Source organism: Strigops habroptila, chromosome Z (assembly GCF_004027225.2).
Source record: "Strigops habroptila isolate Jane chromosome Z, bStrHab1.2.pri, whole genome shotgun sequence".
Lineage (NCBI taxonomy): Eukaryota > Metazoa > Chordata > Aves > Psittaciformes > Psittacidae > Strigops > Strigops habroptila.
In genome coordinates, this window is record NC_044302.2 from 17,144,632 (window position 1) to 17,170,966 (window position 26,335).

Consider the following 26,335-nt stretch of genomic DNA (forward strand, 5'->3'; position numbering starts at 1 on the left):
TAGGAAAATCCAAGTGAAGAAGATGCAGCAATTGTGGACAAAATCTTATCCTCCAGGGTAATAAAGAAAGAAGTAAGTGATTATCATGGGATAAAACTGCTTATTTGGAAAAGGGGTTTGTATCTGTCATTTAACATTTACCATGAATTTCCTTTCGTAGGTATCTGCTGGGATGACAGTAGAAACAGAAGAGTTTTTTGTAAAATACAAGAACTAGTAAGTACTAAAAAGTTGTTTCATTGGAGGTATTGTCTGAAATGATAAGTACCATATACATGTTCTGAAGTTTTGTATTGTTGAAGATTAATTTATAACTAGATTTTGTCATCTTTTGATACTTTTCTTTACAAATTTAATCTTAAAATTGCTAAGAGTCTGTATTATAGTCTTAGTAATAACTTTAAAATTATGAGTATTGTGGAACCAACACTGACCAATAAGATGTCAGCCATTACTGCCAGAAGAGAATTTTTAGAGAAGACAAGTTTATTAAATTCAGCAGGGGCTATGTGCCTGAGGCTAATTTTAATTTCATGAATTTAAATCAGAGCTATTTTGTGAACCTAGATTAGATTTAGTGTCATACATTTAGGAGAGGTTGATGTAGGAGTTGGTCTTACTGTTTTAAAAAAGAAAAAAAACCCTGTAGCAATAGAAATGATTTTACGTCAGAAGCAGGAAATAAAAAAGAATAAAGAAAAAGAATATTTCCCATGTTTTCCTATTTTAAATTTCATACATATCTTGCTGTCACTACTCAGTTCTCGATGTTCAAAATACAAGCACATTTTGAGTTCTGTATATGTGAGTAATTTCATTAGATTCTTGCTGATAAATGTGATTTCTGTGAGACTGGATTCACGTGTTTCTGGAGACCATTTAGCTCTTGTTTTCTGAAAGGGTAAAGCCTGTCTTTTCATCTGAGAATAAGTAATACCCAGCAATAGCCCTTCTTTATTTCTATCATACCTTTAGAAAGCTTAAAAAGTGGTGAAAACATATTAAAAAGGGGGTGTGAGGGAGAGATTTCTGTACTTCAGGCAGACCAGTCTGCCTTCAGGAACGCTCACTTGGGATGCAGTTAGATGTGTTGGTACTGGTGCCCATGCTTCCCTCTTTCCTTTGGCTATTACTTTGTGCTTCTCTCCCAATGCAATCTGATGACGTGTTCCTTTTCGCCATGCGCTCATGATGCTCCTCACTGATCTTTTAATGGGCTCATCTATGTAGTGCAGCAGTACCTGTGAAGAGATGTTCACACGTAGTACATGGAAAAGATCCAATATATTAAATACTTTATATCTCTGGCTACATTCTGATAGAGGTGTCAGATTTGAAACTTGATTTATTTAAGCTCACTTTACATATGCTAGTTTCTCTTCTTAGGGTGCATGAAATAAATTTGTGAATCCATAGATTTCTATGGATCCTAGCCCAGAACCACTTCCTTAACTAGGTGCTCTAAACGATTATTCGGAAGAATAAATCTTTGATGTTTACAGTGAATTCTGTCTTAAATAATAAAATGTTCTTAGAATGAAATTCTGGTTTATAAAATAGATTATTTTAACTGTATATTAAAAATATAGTAAGCTCGTGTTTTCACTAATACGTTGATGTTAATCTCTCTAATTTTAGCTCTTATCTCCACTGTGAGTGGGCCACAGAACAACAGCTTTTAAAGGATAAAAGAATCCAGCAGAAAATAAAACGATTCAAACTAAGGCAAGCACAAAGAGCTCACTTTTTTGCAGATGTGAGTATGAAAGAGATAACTAAATAAGCTTTTTTTCCTTATAAAATTGTTAGTAAGGGCTTGCTGTTAAGTAGAACAGCTGGATGTTGATCAGTAGAAGTTAGCCATTGGGGTTGGGATTTTGGTTGCAGTGGGTTGGGGTTTTTTTTGTTTCAAGTAATTTTAAGAGAAAAGTCTTCTGCAACTGCTGGACTCTTCTGACATGCATGTTTAAAATTGGGTCTGTTGGGTAACTACTTAAAAGTGGTAAGGGGGGGAGATTGTTAGTAGGGCTATTTTCTCTACTATATGACTTTCCCAAGACAGCACTTAATCCCTAAATGACTGCATTTTTCTATTCTAATGCCAGATATCTCCTCAGCGCCCATTGCCAAAAAAAGAAATGAGGCAGGGGGATATCTTAAAAAATGCAATTGCAAAAGCCTCGGTTGTTTCCAACTGCCAAATTCATTTTGCGCTGATGAGACTCAGGCGTATGTCAGCTTTTTTTTGTCTCTCTGCTGATCTTACTACTCTTGCATTGCAGATGGAAGAAGAACCTTTTAATCCTGACTATGTTGAAGTAGATCGGGTATTAGAAGTATCTCTTTGTGAAGATAAGGACACTGGTGAGGTAAGTACATATTAAAGCAAGTCAAGAAGATACACGTCCAAGTAGTTTTTGATAATACTGGGGGTTTTTTAGCAGGCTTTGGAGTAACACCTTAATGATTTTAAGCTTCTGTAATATTTTTAATGATACATGACAATCTTCTCATTTTCTATGGTAGTCATGTATTTTGCAATAGAAATCAGAGGTCCAGTGGCTTATATTTTTATTGGTATTAATAGGTCATACAACAGTACTTGAAGTAATTCTTCTGGAAAGCTATTACAGAGCAAACATAAAATCAGAAAATTAAAGAAAAAAGAAAAGCAAATCAAGCAAATAATTGCTGAAATTTGGAGTCTGAAGCAGGCAGAGAACAAAAACTGACAGTTGCTGATTAAGTCTGTTGGAGTTCTTCTAGACAGCAAAATGAACAGATTTTTATCCAGTGATTTCTGTGTGAATCTTCCTAAAGCAGGGTTGAGAGTTGAAATTATTTTTCATTGTATGCAACAAATTTGCTGTTATTACACTTTTTGGGAAAACATGTATGTTGTCGTAAGACTTTGCCCAAGATCTTGGAAGTTCACATTTTATTTCATTTTTAAACATTTATTTACTGAATCTAAATAAGATAATCTGCATTGGTTCCATCTTTTGAGACTTTCCTAAATTCTGGCTGACCTGTAAAGCTTTCTATTTTGTTGAAAAGACCCCTGTTTCTGGAACTTAAGAAAGTTCTTTGTTTTAGGCTTAGGTAGCCTGATCTGGATAGTGGTGGAAATGTTCTGGGTAGCACGTCTCTAGTCTAGTAAACTGTAGTTTGTGGAAATGTAGTAATTTATCTTTCCTAAGACTAAGATTTACTTGTGAGTAAGTGGAATTAAAAAGTACTCCAGGGGTCTACAACAAGCGACAGAGTATGAAAAACCAAGGATAAGTAAGCAGATAACAAGAAAGATACACACAGTATTTTAAATAGTATCAGAAATGTGCTTCTGTTCCCAGCTCTCATGCAAGCTAGTTACTCAAATACTAAGGCATATTAACAGTCTGTATACTAAATTAAAAGCTGATAACATTCAGAATTTTCTTCTGCAGCCTGTTATTTACTATTTAGTAAAATGGTGTTCGTTGCCATATGAAGACAGTACGTGGGAGCTGAAAGAAGATGTAGATCAAGCAAAAATAGAAGAATTTGAACAATTGCAAGCTTCCCGGCCTGACTCAAGGAGATTGGTAAAATTATACCTAATTTACTTGTCTGTCTTGGCAAGTTGGATATGGTTTTTCCAACTTTAAGCTTCTGTGTTAAAACATAAGGCTTATTGGCATTCTGTGTAAAGGATTTCTGTGCCTTGTTACCTAGGAATAATAATATTTTCAGGTAGGCATAGATAAACACTCTAATTTGTTACTCTGTTAAAAAGAATGTTTAGGAAAAAAATATGACTATATAGCTATAACTTTCTTCAAGTGATGAGCAGTATGTTGAAACTGGCTATCACAGAATTTAAATAGTATTAAGACAAGGAGAAAGCAGAATGAAGTATAAACATCCTTTACATAAAGAACAGTGTTAAGTCTTGCGCTTTGACACTGAAGGAAATTGGCAAACGAGATCTGTCAAACAGATTCTGTAATTACTTCCTGCTTTTATTTTTCTTCTTGTCATAAATGGCTAGCTGAAAGAAAGAAAAATGCACCTAATAAGGAAATGTGTTTTATCTTTAAATTATGAATCTTCTGTCTTATAGAGCAAACAAAAACTTACAGAGAAAACAAAATACTTCTATTTGAAGTCCTGTATGTCACTGTCAGAGTGAGACAAGTGTCCTGTATGGTGTAGTACCATACTTGTTCTAACTTATTTTACATAACTGAATATGCGCAGTGTTCTGATTTGTAGGCTTTGATTTTAATAGTTTTTCCATCTATGGGTAATGACAGTAGTCACGATTAACGTGTTCGTATTATATTTAGTTAATTTTTCTAGTATTTATTTTAAATCCTGCCATTTTGGCATGTGGGAAGAAGGGCTTTTTATACCTCTCTGTTGCCATGTTTGGCTTTGAGAGAAAAAGATGACTAGAGGACTAAAGCGTACCTGTACAACTGACAGTCGTCTTAGCATCAGCAACAAGTATTTTCTGTTCCAGGCTCCAGCAATTACAGAAAGTGTTTGCTGACAGCAGCCGTGCAAGCAGGAGCGTGGCTGCTCCTGGTGTGGGGGAGTGGACAGATGGGTGCTTTGGGAGAGAGGAGGAAGCCACGGCTGCTGGGGAGGGATAGCTACTGCTCAGAGATGGGTGTCAGGTGGTGCTGACATTGGCAAGAAAGATATAAAATTCAACTCTGAAATTCAGATCTGGCCGATAAGGCCACATGAGTCTAGAGTGAATGCCAGCTTTTATAAAAACTGAGAAATGGGGGAGTGCAGCTGATCATAAAAGCTCATAGCTAAAAATATTTCGCTTGAGTGTGTGGGTTTGTCCAAGGTACAAAGCAGAAGCTATTCCAAGAGAGTGTTTTCCGCTAGAATCCTACTTAGTATCAGTCAAGAAGTTCAAAATTTCTCTGCTAAGTTGCCTGCTAAGCTAATGGCCAGCCAGTTGAGTCTCCAGGCTTGGGAATTAGGGGGTGTGTGTCTATATAGCTTCTCAGCTTTCTGTTAGCTTGCTAGGGACATTATGATGATGTACCTTGATACTGTTACAGTCTGTTTCATCCTGTCCTTTGCATCATGATCTTGCGTATGCTTATAATGTCTTTCATCTGATCCCTTGGTGAAATCAATTCAGGGAACTAAACCATTCAGAAGTCTGCTTGTTTGTATTCCTGGTGTTGACTTCCTGAATCAGCTAACTGTGAGATTGAGTGATCAGCAGTGACCAGGGCAAGTGCTAAAAAGAAAGGGCAAAATCACAGTAACTCAGTGTAGATTGCCCAAACTGCTTCAGAAGGATAGTGTCAGCAACCAGCGTTACTCAGACTTTGAGGATTTTGGTAGTCCCAAATACTCAGTTGTAGGACAGCTGTTCCTAGAGCTTCCAGAGTGAAACTTCATATGTTCTTTAAGTTTCTTGTATAAGCGAATTAGTGTTTCAAATTGCCCGTGCCAAGCTATTTGCATTCTTAGTTTTAGAAATCAGTTGTTTGATATTATTATAATAGAGTATTAATTTTAAAAGTACTACCTTATATTGATAAATAAATACAAATTTCAGGTTTCCACAGGCTATTTAATTAGTAAGTAAAGTTAATACCTTCTCAGTTTTAAGACTGAATAATTACATTCTAAATCTAAGTTGTTACGCTTTGGAAATAATGCGTTAAAACATTTTGGAAAATAAAGTATGTACCAATTTGCACATGTATAATATTTCCCTTAAAGGACCGACCACCTCCAAACTCCTGGAAGAAGATAGAACACTCCAGGGAATATAAAAATGGCAATCAGCTCAGGGAATATCAACTGGAAGGACTTAACTGGCTCTTATTCAACTGGTACAATAGGTATATCCACGGAATGTTTTTTAATGTAAACTTTAAACCATATGGAGTGAATCAATATTACTGGGGATGAATACAGTTTTAATTAAATTTATGTTAAGCTCTCTGCTTATAGCTAAAAGGGTGTAACTGGAAAAAAATAATTTCTATTCCTTTGCGTGTACAAGTATGTTTTTATCAACAAGAATAACAAAACGCAAATCTTAAAAGAATAAAACTAGCCTAATTGAAGATACATTTTCAAGGCCTATGAGGTATTTAAAGCAAAAAAAAACTGCCACCGAAGTACAAGCTTTCAGAATTTTTAGAACAATGAGGAAACACTTGCATATTTCAAAATAATTTCTAGACTTAGTTCTGATAAAGTTATCTCCAAAATTACCCAAATAAAGTTATGTCTCTTCAAAATTAAGGCTAGTAAATAATTGTGTTTTCTATGTTGTAAGCTAAAGTTAACTTTTGTTAAATAATGCTGTGATACATTAACAGGAATATAATAGCTTTCAAGATTTTTCCTCAGAACAATGTATGTTCTTTGTATCTAAATTGGATTTCTATTCATGAGTCTTCCTGCTAGCTTTATTTCTAAATATCAGTTGCCTGTCCTCTATAGAGATGATGTCAGTGAGCATATGATTTCACCATACTGTTTGTTTTAATTCTTAGTCAAGCACTACATAGCTGTGTGAGCATGTGTGCAAAGAGCTTAAAGGGCTGGAATGTATGGCTAAGGGTGAGCATCTAATGGTATTTCATGTAGTAATTTGCTTATATGCATCTGTCTAAGTTCTGGAAACAAGAAGGGAAATTTGGCAATGGTGCTATAATGTGCTCCTTTTACGTGAGTGTAGCTGGAATACTTTCCATCTGTGACTTTCAGGGAATCTTCATTAATTTCTAGCAGTTTTGTCAAGGTTAGTGTTAAAGGTAGGAAATCTCATTGATTTGAATTCCATTAATTAGGGCAGGTACAGCTCCAAAAGAATACTTTTCGAATCTTTTTCTAGGAGAACCTCATGGAGCATTCTCGGGTTTTGCCAGTGCTAAATATGGTTGAAAGCTTGTGGTTTTGTGTGCTGAGTTCATTCTTTCAACTTAACCAGGGGAAGTTTGCAAGCATCTTTTACAGTGCCCCAATTTTGACTGACACCTTGACTTTGTTTTTATACATTGCCCATTTGAGTAACAGCTTTAGTGTCTGTACTTTCTCTGATGCTAATCACAAATATATTTTGGTTTCAGGCGAAATTGCATTTTAGCGGATGAAATGGGTCTTGGCAAAACCATTCAGTCAATTACATTCCTCTATGAAATCCTCCTGTCTGGTATAAGAGGGCCTTTTCTGATCATAGCTCCACTTTCCACCATAGCAAACTGGGAAAGAGAATTTCGCACATGGACTGACCTTAATGTTGTAGTGTATCATGGAAGCATGATCAGCAGGCAGATGATTCAGCAGTATGAAATGTACTTCAGGGATTCACAGGTAATCTAATGACACTTGCATGCTGTAACTTTCCCAAAACCTGTTTCTGGTAGTCGTAATGAAAGCATATTCTATATTATCCGTACATAACGTCTTAGTGAAGGTCATTTTACATCCCTTGATGTGTTACTTCAGCTTTTTACATATCAGAATCTTTAACATATCCTTACTGAGTAAATTTTGTGGAAGTGGTTGCGGCAAGATACATGTCGTTACAGTACGCTGAGTAATTTTGCAATTGAATAGCAGTGATGCTGGTACTCGTGTGGAGATTAAAGTGTACACAGATGGTTGCAGTTGGGTCCTGAATATGATGAGCAGTGAGAACAAAAGTACAGCTGATTAAGCTCTACATTACCTTTATGTAGCTGTTGATTTCCTTTTTCCTAGCTTTGTCTGTGTACAGTTTGCTTTTCTGCCTGAAATACTTCACATTAAATGATATGGAAAACCCCTTGAAATTTGATTCTTCTAAAATGGGGCGCTTTTTGCCCATTCTGTATAAATAAATGTTTTATAAATCATGATTGAAACATTGTACTTTTACAGAATTGATAAGACTGAAAACTCTTCTTTTTTAAGTCGTGCTAAATATTCAAATGACATTATTTCTTCAGTGACTTATTGCATACTGCCTTATTGAAGGCCTCTCATATTCTCATTGTCAGACCAACCAAGTAGAGTAAGCTGGGTAAAAAGTGTTCATTTAGTTGTCAGGTGATACTTTCATTACTTACTGTATGAATCTAAATGTATCGCTGTCATATATTTTGATTGATTGAATGTAAGAGTTTTCCTGTGATTTAGTCTTTCAGATTTTCCCAGGGTTAAAATTGTGATATTTACATAAACCTTTTTGAAACAGTTCTATTGGATGGTTGTATCTGTAATTTAAAAGTGCTTAAAATTTTATGGTTGGTTAGACAATATTGGATTTGTGGCTATGGATAATTACTCATTAGTATTAATTACAGAGTTATAGAGATAAAATACATGTGTATGGAATGACAAAACCATTTATAATGTAAAATCCCATGTCTGGCTCTTGGTAGAACTTCAGCAACAAAAATCTTTAAGTTGAATACATTTGAGGTAATGTAACAACTTCTGTGTGTTGATGAATCTCTAGGGACGTATCATTCGAGGTACCTACAAATTCCAAGCCATTATCACAACTTTTGAAATGATTCTTGGTGGGTGTCCAGAGTTAAATGCAATTGAGTGGCGATGTGTTATTATTGATGAAGCTCACAGGCTGAAGAACAAAAACTGCAAACTCTTGGAAGGACTAAAATTAATGAACCTTGTGAGTAATATTTCACTTCTGGGGTTTGATTCCAGTTAAGTACAGTACGATAATAAATCACAAGTTTTGTGCAAGTTTTAAACAAGTTCTTTAACAATAAAAGCAAGCAGCAGAGTGTAAAGGGGAATTATTGTCTAGCTCTGTAGTTAAGGTTTTATTTGACGTAGTGAAATATTTTAAAAAGCAGATACTACCATGAATCTTGAGGCTTTTGTTGCATTACTACAAGATGCCCAATGACTGGTTTTGCGTTGTTTAGTTGACTTTATTACTTTGATACACTTGTTGCTAAATGTTCTCAGTAGTCGTCTTACTTTTGTTCTGATACATGCTTGCTGTGTATATTTTCCACACAATAGGGAGGATTATACATACATGAATATTACAGGCAAAGTTGAAGTGTTCAGTCATTTCTTCCTTACAGATGTAGGAAGACAGGGTTTAAAGAAAAGCTAGTACAAAATACGTATTGTTGTTCTTGATAAATCTGTTTATCTGTATTACCTGTATACTTAGTGGCATGCAGAACTGGTATTTTCAGGTTTTGGCACTCAGACTTAACACAAAAGTTTTTGCAAATATGTGCACATGTGGTCATATAAGTTTTTTGGTTCCTTTTGTAGGAGCATAAAGTGCTGTTAACAGGTACCCCGCTGCAGAACACAGTAGAAGAATTATTTAGCCTCCTTCATTTTCTTGAACCATTGCGGTTTCCTGCTGAATCTACATTCATGCAAGAATTCGGAGACCTTAAAACAGAGGAACAGGTATCGCATGTTGCATAAGTTCAGTTTGAGCTTCAGTGTGTAAGAGTGACTTCCCTGAAGGCAAAAGTTTTGTTTTGGATAGTAATGCTTCTTGCTCCCTACCCTCCCTTTCACTCCCCATGTATCGTTTATAAGAGCTTTTGTCATGCAATTTCTCTGAACTGTGCAGGCAGTAGAAATCAGTGAAGTATGATATTTTATATTCAAGAATTACTTCGACTTTTTTGGGCCAGATTTGTGAATTTGGCAACTAGTGAGAATAATAAAAATTGAAGTTTCCTGCTTTGTAGGCAGAGCCTTTGCAGACAAGTGTTAAAAAGATACTCTTTTTTTGTTTGTTTTGGAGTACATAAAAAATATTTTTCAGTCATTTGGGGTTAAAAATAAAGCTAGATGCCATCTGGCAAATATTTTATGTAAGTCTGGGGAAAAAAATTAATGATACGGAGTTCAAAAATGTTTCATTAAACTACACTATTACTTCTCATGTTCTGACGAACTGTTGTATTTCATTTAGGTTCAGAAACTACAAGCTATCCTGAAACCTATGATGCTCAGACGATTAAAGGAAGATGTAGAAAAAAAGCTGGCTCCTAAAGAAGAGACTATAATTGAAGTAGAACTAACTAATATTCAGAAGAAATATTATCGTGCCATTTTGGAGAAGAATTTTGCTTTCTTATCCAAAGGAGCAGGGCAAGCAAATGTACCCAATCTGGTTAACACCATGATGGAACTCAGAAAGTGTTGTAATCACCCTTACCTCATCAAAGGTAAATACATGCTAAGGGCTGATTTTTTTTTTTTTTTTTATTTTTAACTACTTTTGTACTTTTATTTAAAATATATCAGAACTTTTATTGTAGTTCTTAAATGTTTTCATCATACTTTCTAAGGACTGGATTACGTGGAAGCATGTTTTTCATAAATGTAAGGCAAAGTTGTGAGGCAGTTGCGGATTTGAGGCCTGAAATGTGAACTTGTTTTGTAGGATTTCACAGAATATTTCGAAGCAATTATCTCATGAAAATGTTACATCTCTTTAAAAGCAGTATGAAGGATTCCTAGAGCTAACGTTAAATGCTTCTTGCAAGTGATACAGTCTGTGTCAGTCTTCATTGCTTTTCCCAATTAATTTGGGTGGTTTTCCTGCTTGCAAGAAAATATACTTTAAGCTCTTTAAGTTTTTGCTGTGATTTCAATTATAGTGGGACTTCAGAAAAATCACAGAACCATAGAATCAACGAGATTGGAAAAGACCTTTAAGGTCATCAAATCCAACAGTCTTCAAAATACTGTCTTAAGACTCATGTCCCATTTAAAATATCACAGAGACAAAAGTTCTTAGTTTTTTTTTATACAACACGAGAACAAGTATTTTCATTTTTGCAATTGAGATTACTTCATTCTAGGTGTACTTTCTGTGATGCTCTGCTTAAAAACTAAGACAAGTTTTCAAAGAGCATAGAAACAGATGTTCTTGCTAGACTTTAGATCCATCCTGAACTTTGTTCTGTCTCCAGCAGTGACTAATGGGGTGATTTAGAGTACAAACACTGATTTAGGTAACTTAGCCTTCTACGTATATGGAGATATTTGTGTAGATACACCTATAGATACAGAAATAAATTCTTTAATAGGTGCTGAAGAGAAGATCCTTGGAGAGTTTAAAGAAACATACAGCCCAAGTGCTCCGGACTTCCATCTGCAAGCAATGATCCAGTCTGCTGGTAAATTGGTTCTTATTGATAAACTTCTTCCAAAAATGAAAGCAGGAGGCCACAAAGTCCTTATCTTCTCTCAAATGGTACGCTGCCTTGATATATTGGAGGATTACCTTATACATAAAAGGTAAGATACTGCATATTCTATCCCTGTATTATGTTGTTCTGTCTGGGCATATCTTTGAGTATTAGTGCAGGATTAGTGATTACAGCACACCAAAGCTGGGAATTTTTTCTTTCTGTCTAATCACTGTAACTTGCTGTAGTGGCTTACCATTTATTCACCAACAAATTAAAACCTTGAGAGAACTAAAAAGAGGTTGTTGAGTAAACTATGTGCCTTTGTCACCAAAAGTTGGGAGGATAAAACTCCTTAACACCAATGCAGCATTAAGAAGCAGGCACTACTTTATTGCAGCACTGAGTGCTAGGTGGAATGTCCACAAATTAGGCACACCCAGTGCCGATTTCATTGTTAAGTTTATACACAAAAATTACAAGGTAGTACACTCCCTGTTACAATGATTGGTTAGTGATTTGCATACAATTATATCTGCAGTGTCATTCTCTTCTGTTACTACGCTTGCACAGGTGAAGGGTCTTCACCTGGGCAAGGGTCTTCTCGATCTGTGGGTGTGTTTTTTAGTATTATAATGAAGGCAGTTTACTTCAGGTCACCTTAAAAGTAAGTTTCGTTGCCAAGTTGGCCAGCTAGATTTCTACCTCGCCAGGTTGTCACATAACTCATCCGGTATACAGTAGACCTTGGGTGCTTTGGTTATGCTCTAGAGAGTAAGAACTAAGGCTAACATATCACAGAGAACAGGGGTTTCAAGCAACACAGCGTCTGATTTAAAGTGACAGAGCACCCTGTGCTAACATAAAGGCTAACTTCTTAAATCAAGATGTTCCGATAGAGAACTATTTCACGAACACAGAACATAGAAAGATTCAGTAAAACTTAAGATAATCTGTGACACCTTCAGTTTGTTGCCTTTTTTATTAAACGTTCTAATATGTATGTACTGTTTATACATTGCCTGTCGGAAAGCAAGTAAGTTCAAGCACAGGGTTGCTCATCCGAACCCTGGAAAGCAGAGCCTGTGTTTTTCATTTACATCTTGTTGAACTTTGGCCCTACAGGGATAACGCAGCTCCTTACTCCTAGTAGAATTTAAGTACAAAATGGTAAGCAACTGGAGGTTTGCTTTTTATTAATGTAAAAATAAAATTGTGCTTCCCAGCTCTCCTAAATTATTACTGCTTTGAATTTTGGTTCAGAACTGAACTGCCAGCCATAAAGCAGCTCCTTAGCTTGGCTTTCGCTGTCACATACAGTAGCACCCTTTGATTATACTGTTGACTCTAGGGAAACCCAAGAGCTTAAATTTAAGCACATGACTAAATAATACGTGTAAAGCTTTAGAGTGTAAAAATCTCACCTTGAGCTTGGTTAGAATCAATTTTTGCTATATCAACCTGAAAAAAATATTAAAAGGCGTAGCTCTGTGTTTTTAATAGTCTAGTTGTTGGAATGTACATTTGGCTTTGAAGTGTGTATTTGTCAGTAAACTACCTAGTAGTATAGAGTTCACACATTAAAAAATAAAAATCAGTGAAAATGTCAAGCCTTCCTGCAGTGGATACTGGAATGTATATTGAAAACCATTAGTGAATTATATTAAAATCTCCTTTTGTGACAAATTTATGTAACTTCTATGCTTCTATATTTTTTGTTTCATGAAGCAATCTGTTTGAACTGCAAGCTCAACAGGTTGTATGTTTGATTTTAATAGGCTAATTTTATAGTAGTGTCCAGTATGGAAAATATTACTTATTCTGTAATATAGTAACATCTAGACTAGTGCATCATATCTGCAGGTAGAATCTTCTGAAATCCAGAGGAGGTGAAACTTGCTCTGTACTACTGTTTGATTAAAAATGTTAGAGCGCACACATGATTAGGCTTCATGCTTAACAGAATTCATGACTGTAGGAGGTGGCTGATTGCCAAAATGCCTGTGGTCGTGTGGATTAGCTGCTGTGCCATTTTATAGCTGATTAGAAGAAAAATGGTTTTGAGGCTTTTTGACTAGTAGATACACATTCAGCATCTTATTCCATATACAATTTACAGAAGCATTTGCTCCCTTTTTAAGCGTTTTGCTTTATTTCGGAAGTTTCAAGGGAGTCTTTGTAACTATCAAAGGTAACAAAAATGACAGTTCTACTTCAGGCTTCTGAGTTTGCTGGTTTTAGTTTAGGAAGCTCTGGATCCCTTGATGCCTTGATAAAGGCTGTTAGAGGTGCTGTCATGTCATTTTTGTTCCATTTCTCTTAATCTTGACAGAATCAATATGCAATTTGTCCAGTGACAGCTCACCAGGGACTGCTTTGTGCTGGTTACTTGGTTCCCCCTAACACGTGCGGGGAACTTGGTATATAGTACGAAAGTTCACTTTTCTGCTAATGTGACCCTAGGCAGGGATCTAAGCATAGTAGCATGTGAAAAACTTGTAAGTGTCCCCATGGGACTGCAGGTGTGTTTTAATGCAGCTAAGTGCTGTGGTAATACATGTTTCCTGGTATGTATAATCGGGTACTTGCTTTAATGTAGGAAGTTCAGAAGAACTGTTCTTAAAATGCTCATTGTTTGGACTTGCGGATATGTATTGGTACTACAGATGTGCAAGTTCTGTCATGATTCCTGGTTATGTTACCCTCTGATAATCAAAGTTAGTTGATAGCACTTTTATTCACTGTAAAGAATAAATACACAAGCAGGAGATCTGTTCTAATCCTCCCTCTGTGTGTGTGTGTGTATCTGTGGCAATTTTCAGATACTTGTATGAGCGAATTGATGGGCGAGTACGAGGCAATCTCAGACAAGCTGCCATTGACCGGTTCAGCAAACCAGATTCCGACCGTTTTGTCTTCCTTCTGTGTACCAGAGCTGGTGGTTTGGGCATTAATTTGACTGCAGCAGATACGTGTATAATTTTTGATTCTGATTGGAATCCTCAAAATGATCTGCAGGTAAATTCCTTTGAGTGTAATAGTGAAGCCTAAGAAGTCAAAACTGGTTGAAACAAAAATTGGTCTCTTGGAATATTGTCTCCATTTTGAACAAGCATCATTTTAGAACATTCAGATTTTTTAAGACCCATGTTTAATGTTTCTTGATGAATACTTTCTACTTAGATAGGAGACATCTTCTGGGTTTGGCTGGATTCTAACCTTTTCTTTCATATTGATTACTCTTTGAAAGCACAACGCAGGTAAACTAAGTCAGTGAGTTGATAAAACCCTTAAGACTTTGATGACATTTTGAACCCGGGGGTTAGATTTTGCATATACTGACTAACACAGTTTATGGAAATAAAGCTGTTCAGCTAAAACATAGGAGTAATATGTTTTAAGAAAATTAGTTAATCAGTTTAGGAGTTGGTTGATGAAATTCAATCCAATCTCAAGTCACAACCCCTTTACCATTTATATTTGGAGATCAGATAACTTAGGAGCTAGCATGTCTTTTTATGTAGTGTTACTTCAAGAGAAATACCATCCAGTAGCATTCAGCACAGATCATTTATGTGCATTTTACTTATCACACTGTTTTTAGAAAACTGTTCACAATGCAGAAAATGTCTGGTAGCTTCCATTTACTTATGTGAATTGACTTCCTTTTGAATTCATGTTGTTGTTTATCAGACTGCGTTACAACAGAAACAGTTTCTTAATAGTGTCTTATTCTTAGATAAGTCTAAATTCTTGCTGCTGGTCTGTTCTCCCTTCAAAAGGCTCAAGCCCGTTGTCACAGGATTGGTCAGAACAAAGCAGTGAAGGTCTACAGATTGATAACGCGGAACTCCTATGAAAGAGAAATGTTTGACAGAGCGAGTCTGAAACTGGGACTGGATAAGGCTGTCTTACAGAGTATGAGTGGAAGAGAAAACAGTGTCGGTGGTGTATGTAGACGTTTCTTGAAATAACTTTCCTTTTGCTTTGGTAATCATGTGGGAACTATTTTAAATTACAGAAGCTACCATTTCTCCATCATTTGCATCTGAGTTATGCAGACTAACAGTGTAATTGACATAATTTTAAATGTAGTCACTTATTCTGGTAAGTCTCTCTATTCCTTGCTTCTTAAAGTCCAAGGTAGATAATGTCAAAGTTAAAACAAGGAGAAAAGTTTCCCTTTGTTTCCCTGTATCTTCTCATATTAACATAATGTGTTACTTTAAGATGAGATTTACATCTAGTACTAATAGGTAATTTTTTAAATTTGTGTTCATCACAGTGTTGGAACAGCCAAAACAAAAAAGACACTTACTTGTAAAAATGTGAACTGTAACCACATAAAAAATTATTTCAGCTGCCAACCAGATTGTTCTCTTAGCTTTTAATAATCTAGATTTTAAGTTTGTAAATTGTAAGGCACAGTTTGGTTGCAGAAGCAGTGGAAAGGGGAAGGGAAATAGAAAAGACTGTGGGGATTTTTTTCTGGACTGTCTAAAACCTATTTTATTTGCTCAGATCCAACAACTCTCCAAAAAAGAAATAGAAGACTTGCTTCGAAGAGGTGCATATGGTGCCATTATGGATGAAGAAGATGAAGGCTCTAAATTCTGTGAGGAAGACATTGACCAAATTTTGCAGCGTCGTACTAAAACTATCACGATTGAATCAGAAGGAAGGGGCTCCACGTTTGCCAAGGTGTGGAAGCAGCAAGTTGTTCTTTGACAGTATAGAGCTGTAAACGTAACCAGTGTTGTAAATCTTATGCTTTGGAAAAAAAAGAAAAGTTATGTTTACATGTGTTTGATGTGCGTGTGTTAGGTACCTTTTTTGCGTTTTTACATCTATCTGTGTGTTTATACTAATGTGCACATAGCAAAGTCAGTGTTGCGCATGCTGATTGTGTAAATGCCAGATGCAAAGAGCATGCTTGAGCAAAGATGAGTAATAGGGGTGTGCTGCTTTTGAAAAGGCTAGGATTTGTGTGAGATACAACGGACTGCATTAACTAAGAATATTAAAACAGCTTTGTCTATAGATCTGTTTGTATTCGAGTGTATTAACTAGGGGAAAATGTATAGAAGACAGTAAGATTAAAAATTGTCAGGCTTACTTTAGAAATGCCTGTGCATAGAATATAGTTTGAATCTTCAGCTTTCTGGTGGGAGTTTGAAAAGCAAAATATAAAAGCATCTGAAATAGCAGGGGGTAGAGAGTATATATATATACGTGTGAATGGGGAGGGCTGAGAGTGTAAGGTCTTACAAGCAATAGTCTAGAATAAAATTGGACTGACACTTTATAATTTTTGGTGGGGAGGAGAAAAATAATATCATAGCATCCAAAAAACCTAGGCTGGAAAATTGAATGAACGGAACAAAAGGTAAATTTGGACTCCTTAATTTCCAAAGTAACTGTAAATCTGAATTTGAACAAATACAAATTCAGGTAAATGAAAATTAAAAAAATAAAAAAAGTATAACTGAGCTTGGAATGTGGGTACTTCATGAATGCAGTTGTGACAGTTCTCCCTCTCCCCCCAAAGGCAAAGCAAAAGGAAAACTTGTAAGAATGTAATGTATATTTATTATATTTAAAATAATATTTATAACTTAGATTCTCTTATCTTGCTTATTGTGGCTTAAATAAGAAACAGACTTCTAAAGATGATCATCATCACTATCTTTTTATCGGAAGAGTTAGAAATTTTTACATGTTCCTACTTTTTTTCCCAAAGCAGTGAATTAGGGTTTTTAAAACGCCTTCTGAAATTAAGCTTGTTCCATGCTCTCAAGCTTTGATTGTTGGTAGTTTAAACACTCCTTTGAAATTTCCCTCAAGCGAGTACTTTTGCATGAGATGAAATCCCCAAATGCTGATAAGCCTCTTCAAAAGATTCTATTTTCTTCCATTCAAGTAATTTAGATTCAGACTTAGAAGTAGAAGAATCTTGCTTCTTAATGTTCTTCTCTCCTGATGGTGCATAAGAGTTCATTAGATTTTTCTCATATATTATGGATCTGATTTAAAAAATTAAGGGGGAGGAGAACTTTTGAGTTCTTGGCACTGTAAGTAGGTTCTGAAGTCTTAACAGCTGCTTGGGAGACTTTTGATGAAATAAGGTTATGCAGTCTTCACAGCACCGAGGTATTCAACTTTGACAAATTTTGATGTATGATGTTGGTAAGATTTATTTTTATTTATTGCAGGCTAGTTTTGTTGCATCTGGAAACAGGACTGATATTTCACTAGATGATCCCAACTTCTGGCAGAAATGGGCCAAAAAAGCAGAGATAGATATAGATGCTATCAGTGGTAGAGTAAGTACTTACTCTTTTTAATGCATGTTTTCTCAAGTATGTGCTTGCTGCTGAATTCTGAAATAGTAGGTGTAGAATTTCTGGTGATTTTGTTTACTGTTTCAACAAATCAGACTTCTCGTGCTGGTTAGCTGGTGCATGGGTAATCAACTTGCTGATAGCTTTAGTATTTCCTAGCTACCTCCTGTCCCAAAAGAATTTAGGGGTCTTTGATTTTTGTTGAAGGACTGGAAATGGTTTGAAAGTGTGTAAATGTTCTGGTTGCCCTTTTTCTGTCTGTAATTTCCAGTCTGGAATCTGCAAAATGGCTGACTAATAATTCTATCAGTTTTATAATACTGGAAGTTGTGTGCTGTACTGGAAGACATTCCTATGCAGTTGGCTCTAAAAAGGTTTTGCCCCTTTTTACTTACAGAGACTGCAGCATGGTCTGTGTAAATATTCAGCTCAGATGAGGTATTCAGTATTGTTTATAGCTAATGCACTGGCATCGTGGTATGAAACTCAATTTTTGTTGCCTTAAATACCACAAAACGTTTTACTTGCTTTATGGGTGTTTAATGTGATTTCTTTACAAAATACTTACTGACATTAATGCCAATTTTTCAATTGTCAAATATTGACAATAATGTCAATATTTATTGACATTAGATTGAAATTGTTGTTTCTGAATTGAAGCCATCTACTTAGAAACAGTTGGTAAGTTTTTTTCTGGTAAGATTTGTTTGAAATTTTGCAGAACAGCTTGGTTATTGATACCCCAAGAATTAGGAAACAAACACGGCCCTTCAGTGCTACAAAGGATGAGCTGGCCGAGTTGTCTGAGGTGGAGAGCGAGGGTGATGAAAAACCGAAACTCCGCAGGCCCTGTGACCGTTCCAATGGATATGGAAGAACAGAGTGCTTTCGGGTGGAAAAAAACTTGCTGGTTTATGGGTATTGCATACATCCTTCTTCATTCTAGGAAGTTTTTAAAAAATACTACTTTTTATGTACTAAATGGTATTTATGGGATAACTTAGCTATAGTGGCAATAAGCTGGTATATATAGAATTTATCTAGAATATAAACTTATGTGAATTTATCATGCATCCTGTGTAAATCTTTCTGACAATTTGCAATGGAAGAAACATTAAAGAAGAAAGGTGAAAACTTCTGCAAAGGAGATAATGATATTTAACACAGGCACTACAGTAGTCTCTCTAAAAATCATTATAGTAAGTGCTGAAGGAGGCTCAGAACTGTAAACAAATATCTGAAATAAAGGTTTGGTAGGTGACTTGATGTTTATAATTGTAGAACATCTTGCACTCCCATGAGGTGCAAATAGGAACTGAAATTCCAACCAGTTATTTTAAACATGCTTAAATTGGGCATGTTGTTTTGGAAATAAAATCCTAAGTCTTCTCTCACCTACCTTGTGTTTGCTTATCAGTATGAGTTCCCATTAGTTTGGGGTTTTAGAAGCCCAAAACAATAATCCATATTTTTGTAAACAGGCAACTTTTGTTGAAACTGTGTGTTTAAATAGATGGAGTTTTGTCACAAATGTTACTTTCATATTTCCACTCAGTAGCTTAAGGTGAAGGAAAAAAAGTGGAAAGCCAGATATTTTACAGAGAAATTCCCTTTTGGAATGGAAATGTATAGGCTATCCAAGCATTTCAGTTCAAAGTACTGATCTGTGTTTCACTTTGTACTAGGTGGGGTCGATGGAGAGAAATTCTGTCACATGGCCGCTTCAAGAGACAGCTGAACGAACAGGATGTGGAGATAATCTGCCGAGCTCTATTAGCCTATTGTCTCGTTCACTACAGAGGGGATGAGAAAATAAAAAGTTTTATATGGGATCTCATTACCCCAACAGAGGATGGGCAAACACGAGAGTTACAGAATCACCTTGGTAAGGTCTTCTGTGTTTCTGCAGTTAAATACCTTCATATAGTATGTCTGTGGTACTGGTATAAAATCAGCTGAGAAATCTTTCTGTGTCCTACTTGGAATAAAGGAAATTTATTCCGGATACGCAATTCAGCTGATGGGAAAAGAAGTGTCATTTCTGATTTGCTTTTTGTTTGATGGCTTACCCAAATGGGTTGGTGTGCTATGTATAAGCTTTCTTTCCATCTCTGTTCATGAGAACGTATTCTGTTTCAGAGTAGGTGAGATCACACTCTGCTTTCATTCCCCCTCTCCTGCGTTGTCCTTAGCTGATAAAATGTACTCCAGAGATGCTCTAAGAGACGAGAGGAAAAACCCTCAAATCCAGACACTGTGATACTAGTATTTTTATTGCACTGCAGGTCCCAATACTGGCATAGGATATAGGAACTTTAAGTATCACAGGATCTATACCTACCTGTTGCTGTATTGTATTTTAAATTACATAGGCTTATCAGCCCCTGTGCCTAGAGGAAGAAAAGGAAAAAAAGTGAAGACCCAGGCTAGCACTTTTGATATACACAAAGCAGAATGGCTTCGAAAATACAATCCAGAACATCTGTTGCAAGATGAAGGATACAAAAAGCACATAAAACACCATTGCAACAAGTAAGCAGTAGCGAAGCATGGATGTCTTTCAATGTCTGTGTGAAGATTCTTTTTTACTCTAATTGCTTATTGTCTTAGACTTTAAAATACTTGCAGAAGTATAAGAAGAAGAAGAAAGAAACAAGTTTAATAATGTTAGCCTGATTAGAATAAATAGGTTGCAGTATATTAGGAGGTTAATTGAATATTTCATATTTAAAATAATTCTGTATGCATGTGTCTGTACAGAGAAAGAGATGCAAGGATGTCTGGGGAGTCTTGCAGCAGCTGAAGGACTAAAGGTTTTGGGAGCGCTTAGCAAAGAAACAGAAAGCACTAAAGTCATTGCCCCTCAGTCTTACATGCGGTTTTAACCTGGCATGTTTTCTAGCCTTCTGGGAATCTGAGCTACTAGCTTGTTGAAAGCCCATTCATAGCCATGAGCTTGTTTTAGATAAATCTTTTTTTCTGCAGCAGAACTTTTCATACTCTGCTTGAAAATTTCATACTACTAGTCAAGAATTGAAATACAGCATGGAGAAGCCATCAGGGTCATGCATCAAATAGTAAGTGAGAAGGCATGAGAAGGTGATGTGAAAGATGCTGTCAGCCCATTCAGTTCTTTCTGAAGATATCTTTTAAGTAGGAAAAGGGAAATAGCAGTTTGTTCTTAGCAGTATTTTAAGAAGCAAGTGAGGAGTGTTGTGCTGGCCTGGTCTTTGCCTAGAATTTGCAATGAAACAATTTGTAAAAATGATTGCAATAAAGGGTGTTAGGTGACCTGAATTGAAGGGTTATGTCCTCTTATAACTGGAGAACGTATGTTTTAGGAAAATGACTTGAAAGCTTTGTGATATTATAACAGACAAAACAAAACCACCCACAACTATTGAAAGCTTTTAGAGTGCTAATATTTGTATTTCTTTTTTCTTCGTTTAGGGTCTTACTTCGTGTAAGAATGCTGTATTACTTAAAACAAGAAGTCATTGGTAATGAATTCCAGAAGGTGTTTAATGGAATTGATGCCAGGTGAACTATAGAGAGGTTTTTTTTTCTTACTTATTTTAAATGTAAACTATCAAATGAAAACTCAGAAATCCTTCTGGACCTAAATAAGAAATGTTAAACCCAAATATTTGTATCCTTAGGCTGTGAGAAAAATGCTTTTGTTTACTCTGTTTACTTTGTATTCACTAGACATGAGGAAGTCCCAATTCCTATTTGAGTCTAGTTATATAAAGTAAAATTATTTAAGTCAAATAGACTGTATAAGTGAGTGAAAAATAGAATTTTGTACTTCGCATTCTAATTAGCAAGGTTTTTCTGCCTCTTTGTGCATGCGTTTGGTTAAGTGCTGCATATTCCATGAATTTTTTATTTAAAATTTTTTAATGGAAGTATTGCCATTTGGAAATTCTTGACCTCTGCTGCAGGAGCTTGTGGAGGATAGAAAGTTTTAATTTGATTCAGAAAGGTGTTACAAACATTCATGGAAGAACAGTCCATCTTGTGCTGTTAAACACAAAAGCAGATAATCCTTGGTTTGCAAAGTTTTGCAAGCACAAACTGCAGGAGTTGGCAGAGTTTACTGAGAGAGGAAGAATATTGTATGCTGGTTCTGCTTTCATATTCTTTCCCTGTTACTGGTCTCTGTCAAATAGAAAATATCAAGCTGTCTGGATGCTTTGTAGTGCTATTTTTAGGGTCTTACTGTATATGTATGCTTAGAGAAGTTTAAAAATCCCACATAAAGTAGAAATGTACAAAGTGAAAATAAAACTTCATTTCTTCCTCTGAATATTATTGATGTTGTTGTGCTGTTCGTGATTCTTCTTAGTGAAATTGATGTTTGGGTCCCTGAGCCAGATCACTCTGAAGTTCCTGCTGAGTGGTGGGATGCAGATGCAGATAAATCCCTTCTAATTGGAGTTTTTAAACATGGTGAGTAACATGGATGACTACGTATGTACTTGCCCACCCCTCAGTATAAACACCTAACATTTAGTTTTTTATAGCTTACTCTGGAAGTTGAACTTATGCCAATTTTTTCTTTATAGGTTATGAAAAATACAACACTATCAGAGCAGACCCAGCACTGTGCTTCTTGGAAAGGGTTGGCAAGCCAGATGAGAAAGCAGTTGCTGCCGAACAGAGAGCAAATGATTATATGGATGGGTAGGAGCACTTAAATTGGGCATGAATGTTTCAGGGCCTTCAAGTAAACAAGACTGAATTTGCGTGTTGAACATTCTTCTCTTCTTAACTGGTTTTATACTAGTTTGATGTCAAAGTTGTGAAGAATTCTAGTTTGATTTTACTACCACACAGTGCGAGAGAGTTAAGAACATTGTAACAGAACCACTGAAGTTTGGGATTTTACAGTTAAAGGAAAAATGCAGCAACTAGTTGTTAACAAGAACTCTACCTTGTGTTGCTGTATGAGAAGTATTACTTAGACTGAAGTGCAAAAGCCTTCGTAGGCACAGAGTACTACAGACCTTTTTAACTTGATTTTAGGTCAGTCAGCTTGGCGTATTAGTCTTGTGTAGCTAACCAGTGACCCCAGTAGATCAATTTGAGTATCATTAATAATTACGGAAGGGGAAAACTGCTTTTCTTCACTGCTTCGTCAGTGAGATTAGCAGCCATGGTCATAAAGAACATCTTCAAATGAGATAGTGAACTGGGGAAAGTGGAGGGAGCAAGATTCAAGCCAAAGCTGCCATGAAGTATTTTCCTCATTTCAAATAGAAAATGAAGTACAGTATATCTAACTAAATTTAAATGAGTTCTGCTTAATTGAAGAGAGTTTGAGGACTTCTAAAATATTACTAAGATGGATTCTTTTTTGTGTTGAAATTCTAACAGGGATGTAGAAGATCCAGAATATAAACCAGCACCAGCAATGTTTAAAGATGACATAGAGGTACAGTAGGCACCTATTAATAGCTCCTTTTAACACTCTTTGAATGTAATACTTCCACCTTTTCATTGAGCAAATTATTACATTTTTCTATATTTATCTAAATTTGTAAAACTTATTCCAACTGTTTCTGCAGCTGTGTGGGTGCAGGACATGGGAGAGAATTGCTGTATAATTCTGTTCTTTGCATTGTTAGCCATTTGTCCAAAGTATCTGTCACTCTTGCTCTTTGTCATATTCATAAATTGGCTATAAGATGTAAGTTTAATCTAAACCTCTGGAGAGGGCTACCTTTTAAATTTTGCTTTACTTCTGTTTTCCTACAGGATGATGTTTCATCCCCAGGTGATCTAGTAATAGCAGATGGAGGTAAAGACATAAAACTTCATATCTCAGCTAATTCAATCTATTTTGAATTATTTAATTCTGCTGACTTTAAGCTAAAATGTGTTCAGATTGCTTAGTGTAGAACCATAGGCACCAGCAATGTTTAACATGTTTATTTTTCCTGTGACTTTGTTTTAATATAGATGGACAAATGATGGAAGGAGACAAAATCTATTGGCCCACTCAGTCTGCCTTAACAACACGTCTTCGCCGCCTGATAACAGCTTATCAGCGAACAAGTAAAAACAGGCAGGCCCAGCAGATCCCGTCAGCATTCCCAATACAACCTAGTATGATGCAGCCTCCATATGAGGAAGCTGTTTTAAACCCAAAGATGGCTGCTAAGATTGAAAGACAGCAAAGGTATGTAAAGCATGCAAATACACATTTTTTAATATATACTTATATTAAAAATAGCAAATAAATAATAGTTGTTAGCTGTGTGAAATAGTGAAGAAAATGATGCAACTTTAATTTTTTTTCTTGCTGATCAAGATGGACAAGAAGAGAAGAAGCCGACTTCTACAGAGTTGTCTCCACATTTGGAGTCGTGTTTGATCCAGAAAGGGGGCGATTTGATTGGACCAAATTTAGAGCAATGGCTAGACTACATAAGAAAACAGATGAGAGCTTAGAGAAGTACTTGTATGCATTTATGTCAATGTGCCGGAGAGTCTGTCGTCTCCCCTCAAAAGAAGGTGGGTTTATGTATTTTACTTCTAGTTTTATCTTTAATTTCTGTTGCCAGGGCTGATTTCCAGAAGGTTCTTCTTTCATGTGTTCCAATATAAAAAGGGGGGAGAAGGAAATAAGGAAACATGTCAAGTGTAAAATTGAAAGCTTATAATGGAGAGACATGTATTAACCGATTAAAGCTATCTCCTAGAACTGATTTGTGGTGCAGGTTTTTTCCCAGATTCTTATCTTTTTTTTTGTTTGTTTTAATACAGAACTCATAGACCCAAACATCTTTATCCAGCCGATTACAGAGGAGCGTGCTTCTCGGACTTTGTATCGCATTGAACTCCTAAGGAAAGTGCGGGAACAGGCCCTTAGACACCCACAGTTGTTTGAACGACTAAAACTATGCCAGCCAAACCCAGACTTACCTGTCTGGTGGGAATGTGGGACTCATGACAGGGATTTACTTATTGGAGCTGCTAAACATGGAGTTAGCAGGACAGATTATCATATTCTCCGTGATCCTGAACTCTCATTTATGTCTGCCCAGAGGAACTATAATCAAAATAAAGTGGTACTCTCAAGGACTTCTACTCCACTTCTCCATCAGTACCAGATGGCATTATCTGCTTCTCCTCTTACATCTCAGTCAAGGTTGTCAGATGCTAAAGTGAATGCTTTTGAGGACACAAAAGCTAAAAATGAAAATCTGAAAGAGGACCCTCAGTCTTCTGAAGAGGAATCTATGTCTACAGAAGAGACACAAACAGTAATGAAATCTGAACCTTTGAGTCCAAGAAATGGCACGGCAATGCAAAATACAGACCACAAACCTAGTGTGAAGACTGAAACAGACAGGCGCATGGTGGCAGCAAGGACAGAGCCTCTAACTCCAAACCCAGCTTCTAAAAAACAGAGAGTCAGCAAAAGGGGATCTGACTCTAGCTCTGACTCAGACTCTGACTCAGATAGATCATCCTGTTCTTCCAGGTCATCTTCTTCATCCTCTTCGTCTTCATCATCTTGTTCACACTCTCGATCAGGCTCTAGCTCTTCATCATCTTCATCTTGTTCTTCAGCATCTTCATCCTCATCATCGTCATCCTCATCATCGTCATCGTCGTCATCTTCATCGTCTGAAGAGAGTGATAGTGATGAAGAGGAGGCACAAAAACGTGGTATGTGTGTAGTCTTACTTCTGCAGTATAACTCTTAAACTGAACAAGTTTATTCTTAATAGAAAAATGTCTAAAAAAGGATATTAAATCCCACAAAATAAACTTAAATAAACATATTTTCTTGATTCTTTAAATGAATTGGAAGAATTCGAGGGATACAGCATTTTCTTTGCTTCATATCAGTGCGTTGGATGAGATACTTGAGATATGTTGACTGATTCTCTAAGCAAGCTTACCATGCAGGTGGTTCACATCTGGGAAGGGAGTTGAGCAGCTAATGTTTTCTGGAAATATATATTCTATGTGCATTCCCTACTACCATTTATTTTTCTTCTTAAATGCAGAGATTCTTTTGGTTTTCCCTCCTTGATTTTTTTGCACTTGCTCACCTCTCTTTGCAGCTTACTTATTGTGCTTTCATGTAATCTGCAGGATTCCTTCTGGCCAGGCTATGGAGTAATGCAAGCTGCTTTTTCTTGTAAACTGGAGGTGGCCAAGCAGTGTACTTGCACTGAATGTTTTCAAATACTGTGTACCTGGCTAAAAAAGACAGAGGTGACTGTAGAGCACAGGACCAAAAAACACAGAAACATTTGTGAAAGCTTCAAAGAAAAAGCAAAAACCTCTGATCAGTGAAGTGATGTAAAATTTTTAGTAAACCGGCCAATCATTTAATACATTCCTTATTTTGATACTACAAAGTCTCCTCTACTCTTGCCCCTTGAAACTTAGAATGTAGAAAGATCTCTCTACTGTGCTAACAAATGGGAATAGAAAAAGAAGGATGAAAGTTAGGCAGTGGTATTACACATAAGTGAATAATCTTTCTCTCCTCACCTCCCCCCAACCCCCTGCCATCTCAGGGAAAAGGCATTGTGTTAATCACATGGATCCTCTCATCTGTGGAAATGACAAATGGAAACTATAGGGTTAATTTACTGGGAAAATGATTACTGGGCAAGTAAAATGCCACTGAAACAAAATAATTAAGATGCTGCTGCTTGTAGCAGTGGAAGAACCTTTTCAGAGGAAACAGTTGTATGCAAACATTAAAACAGAGAGAGAAAAAGGATGCTTATACAACATAAATATTTAGATCTACGTGGTGGATACTATAACATGTGCTACAAGTCCAAATATTAGGCTTGCTTTCTG

General features: G+C 36.2%; 1 protein-coding gene across 13 annotated transcripts in view; it reads left to right on the top strand.

Moving 5' to 3' along the window:
* CHD9 (chromodomain helicase DNA binding protein 9) overlaps window positions 1-26,335 on the top strand; it is a 99,853-nt gene that overhangs the window by 59,827 nt on the left and 13,691 nt on the right. For all 13 annotated transcript variants that reach the window (XM_030512851.1, XM_030512856.1, XM_030512850.1 and 10 more), the window contains 26 exons: window positions 4-72; window positions 161-216; window positions 1,639-1,756; window positions 2,283-2,369; window positions 3,447-3,584; window positions 5,740-5,861; window positions 7,101-7,344; window positions 8,474-8,650; window positions 9,274-9,417; window positions 9,935-10,190; window positions 11,058-11,268; window positions 13,982-14,177; window positions 14,942-15,109; window positions 15,681-15,860; window positions 17,372-17,482; window positions 18,222-18,418; window positions 19,186-19,385; window positions 19,873-20,032; window positions 20,951-21,040; window positions 21,849-21,952; window positions 22,069-22,186; window positions 22,880-22,937; window positions 23,261-23,303; window positions 23,465-23,684; window positions 23,817-24,019; window positions 24,272-25,180. In XM_030512851.1, coding sequence (XP_030368711.1) covers window positions 4-72; window positions 161-216; window positions 1,639-1,756; window positions 2,283-2,369; window positions 3,447-3,584; window positions 5,740-5,861; window positions 7,101-7,344; window positions 8,474-8,650; window positions 9,274-9,417; window positions 9,935-10,190; window positions 11,058-11,268; window positions 13,982-14,177; window positions 14,942-15,109; window positions 15,681-15,860; window positions 17,372-17,482; window positions 18,222-18,418; window positions 19,186-19,385; window positions 19,873-20,032; window positions 20,951-21,040; window positions 21,849-21,952; window positions 22,069-22,186; window positions 22,880-22,937; window positions 23,261-23,303; window positions 23,465-23,684; window positions 23,817-24,019; window positions 24,272-25,180 — 4,579 coding nt within the window. The remainder of the gene's footprint in view (window positions 1-3; window positions 73-160; window positions 217-1,638; window positions 1,757-2,282; window positions 2,370-3,446; window positions 3,585-5,739; window positions 5,862-7,100; window positions 7,345-8,473; window positions 8,651-9,273; window positions 9,418-9,934; window positions 10,191-11,057; window positions 11,269-13,981; window positions 14,178-14,941; window positions 15,110-15,680; window positions 15,861-17,371; window positions 17,483-18,221; window positions 18,419-19,185; window positions 19,386-19,872; window positions 20,033-20,950; window positions 21,041-21,848; window positions 21,953-22,068; window positions 22,187-22,879; window positions 22,938-23,260; window positions 23,304-23,464; window positions 23,685-23,816; window positions 24,020-24,271; window positions 25,181-26,335) is intronic.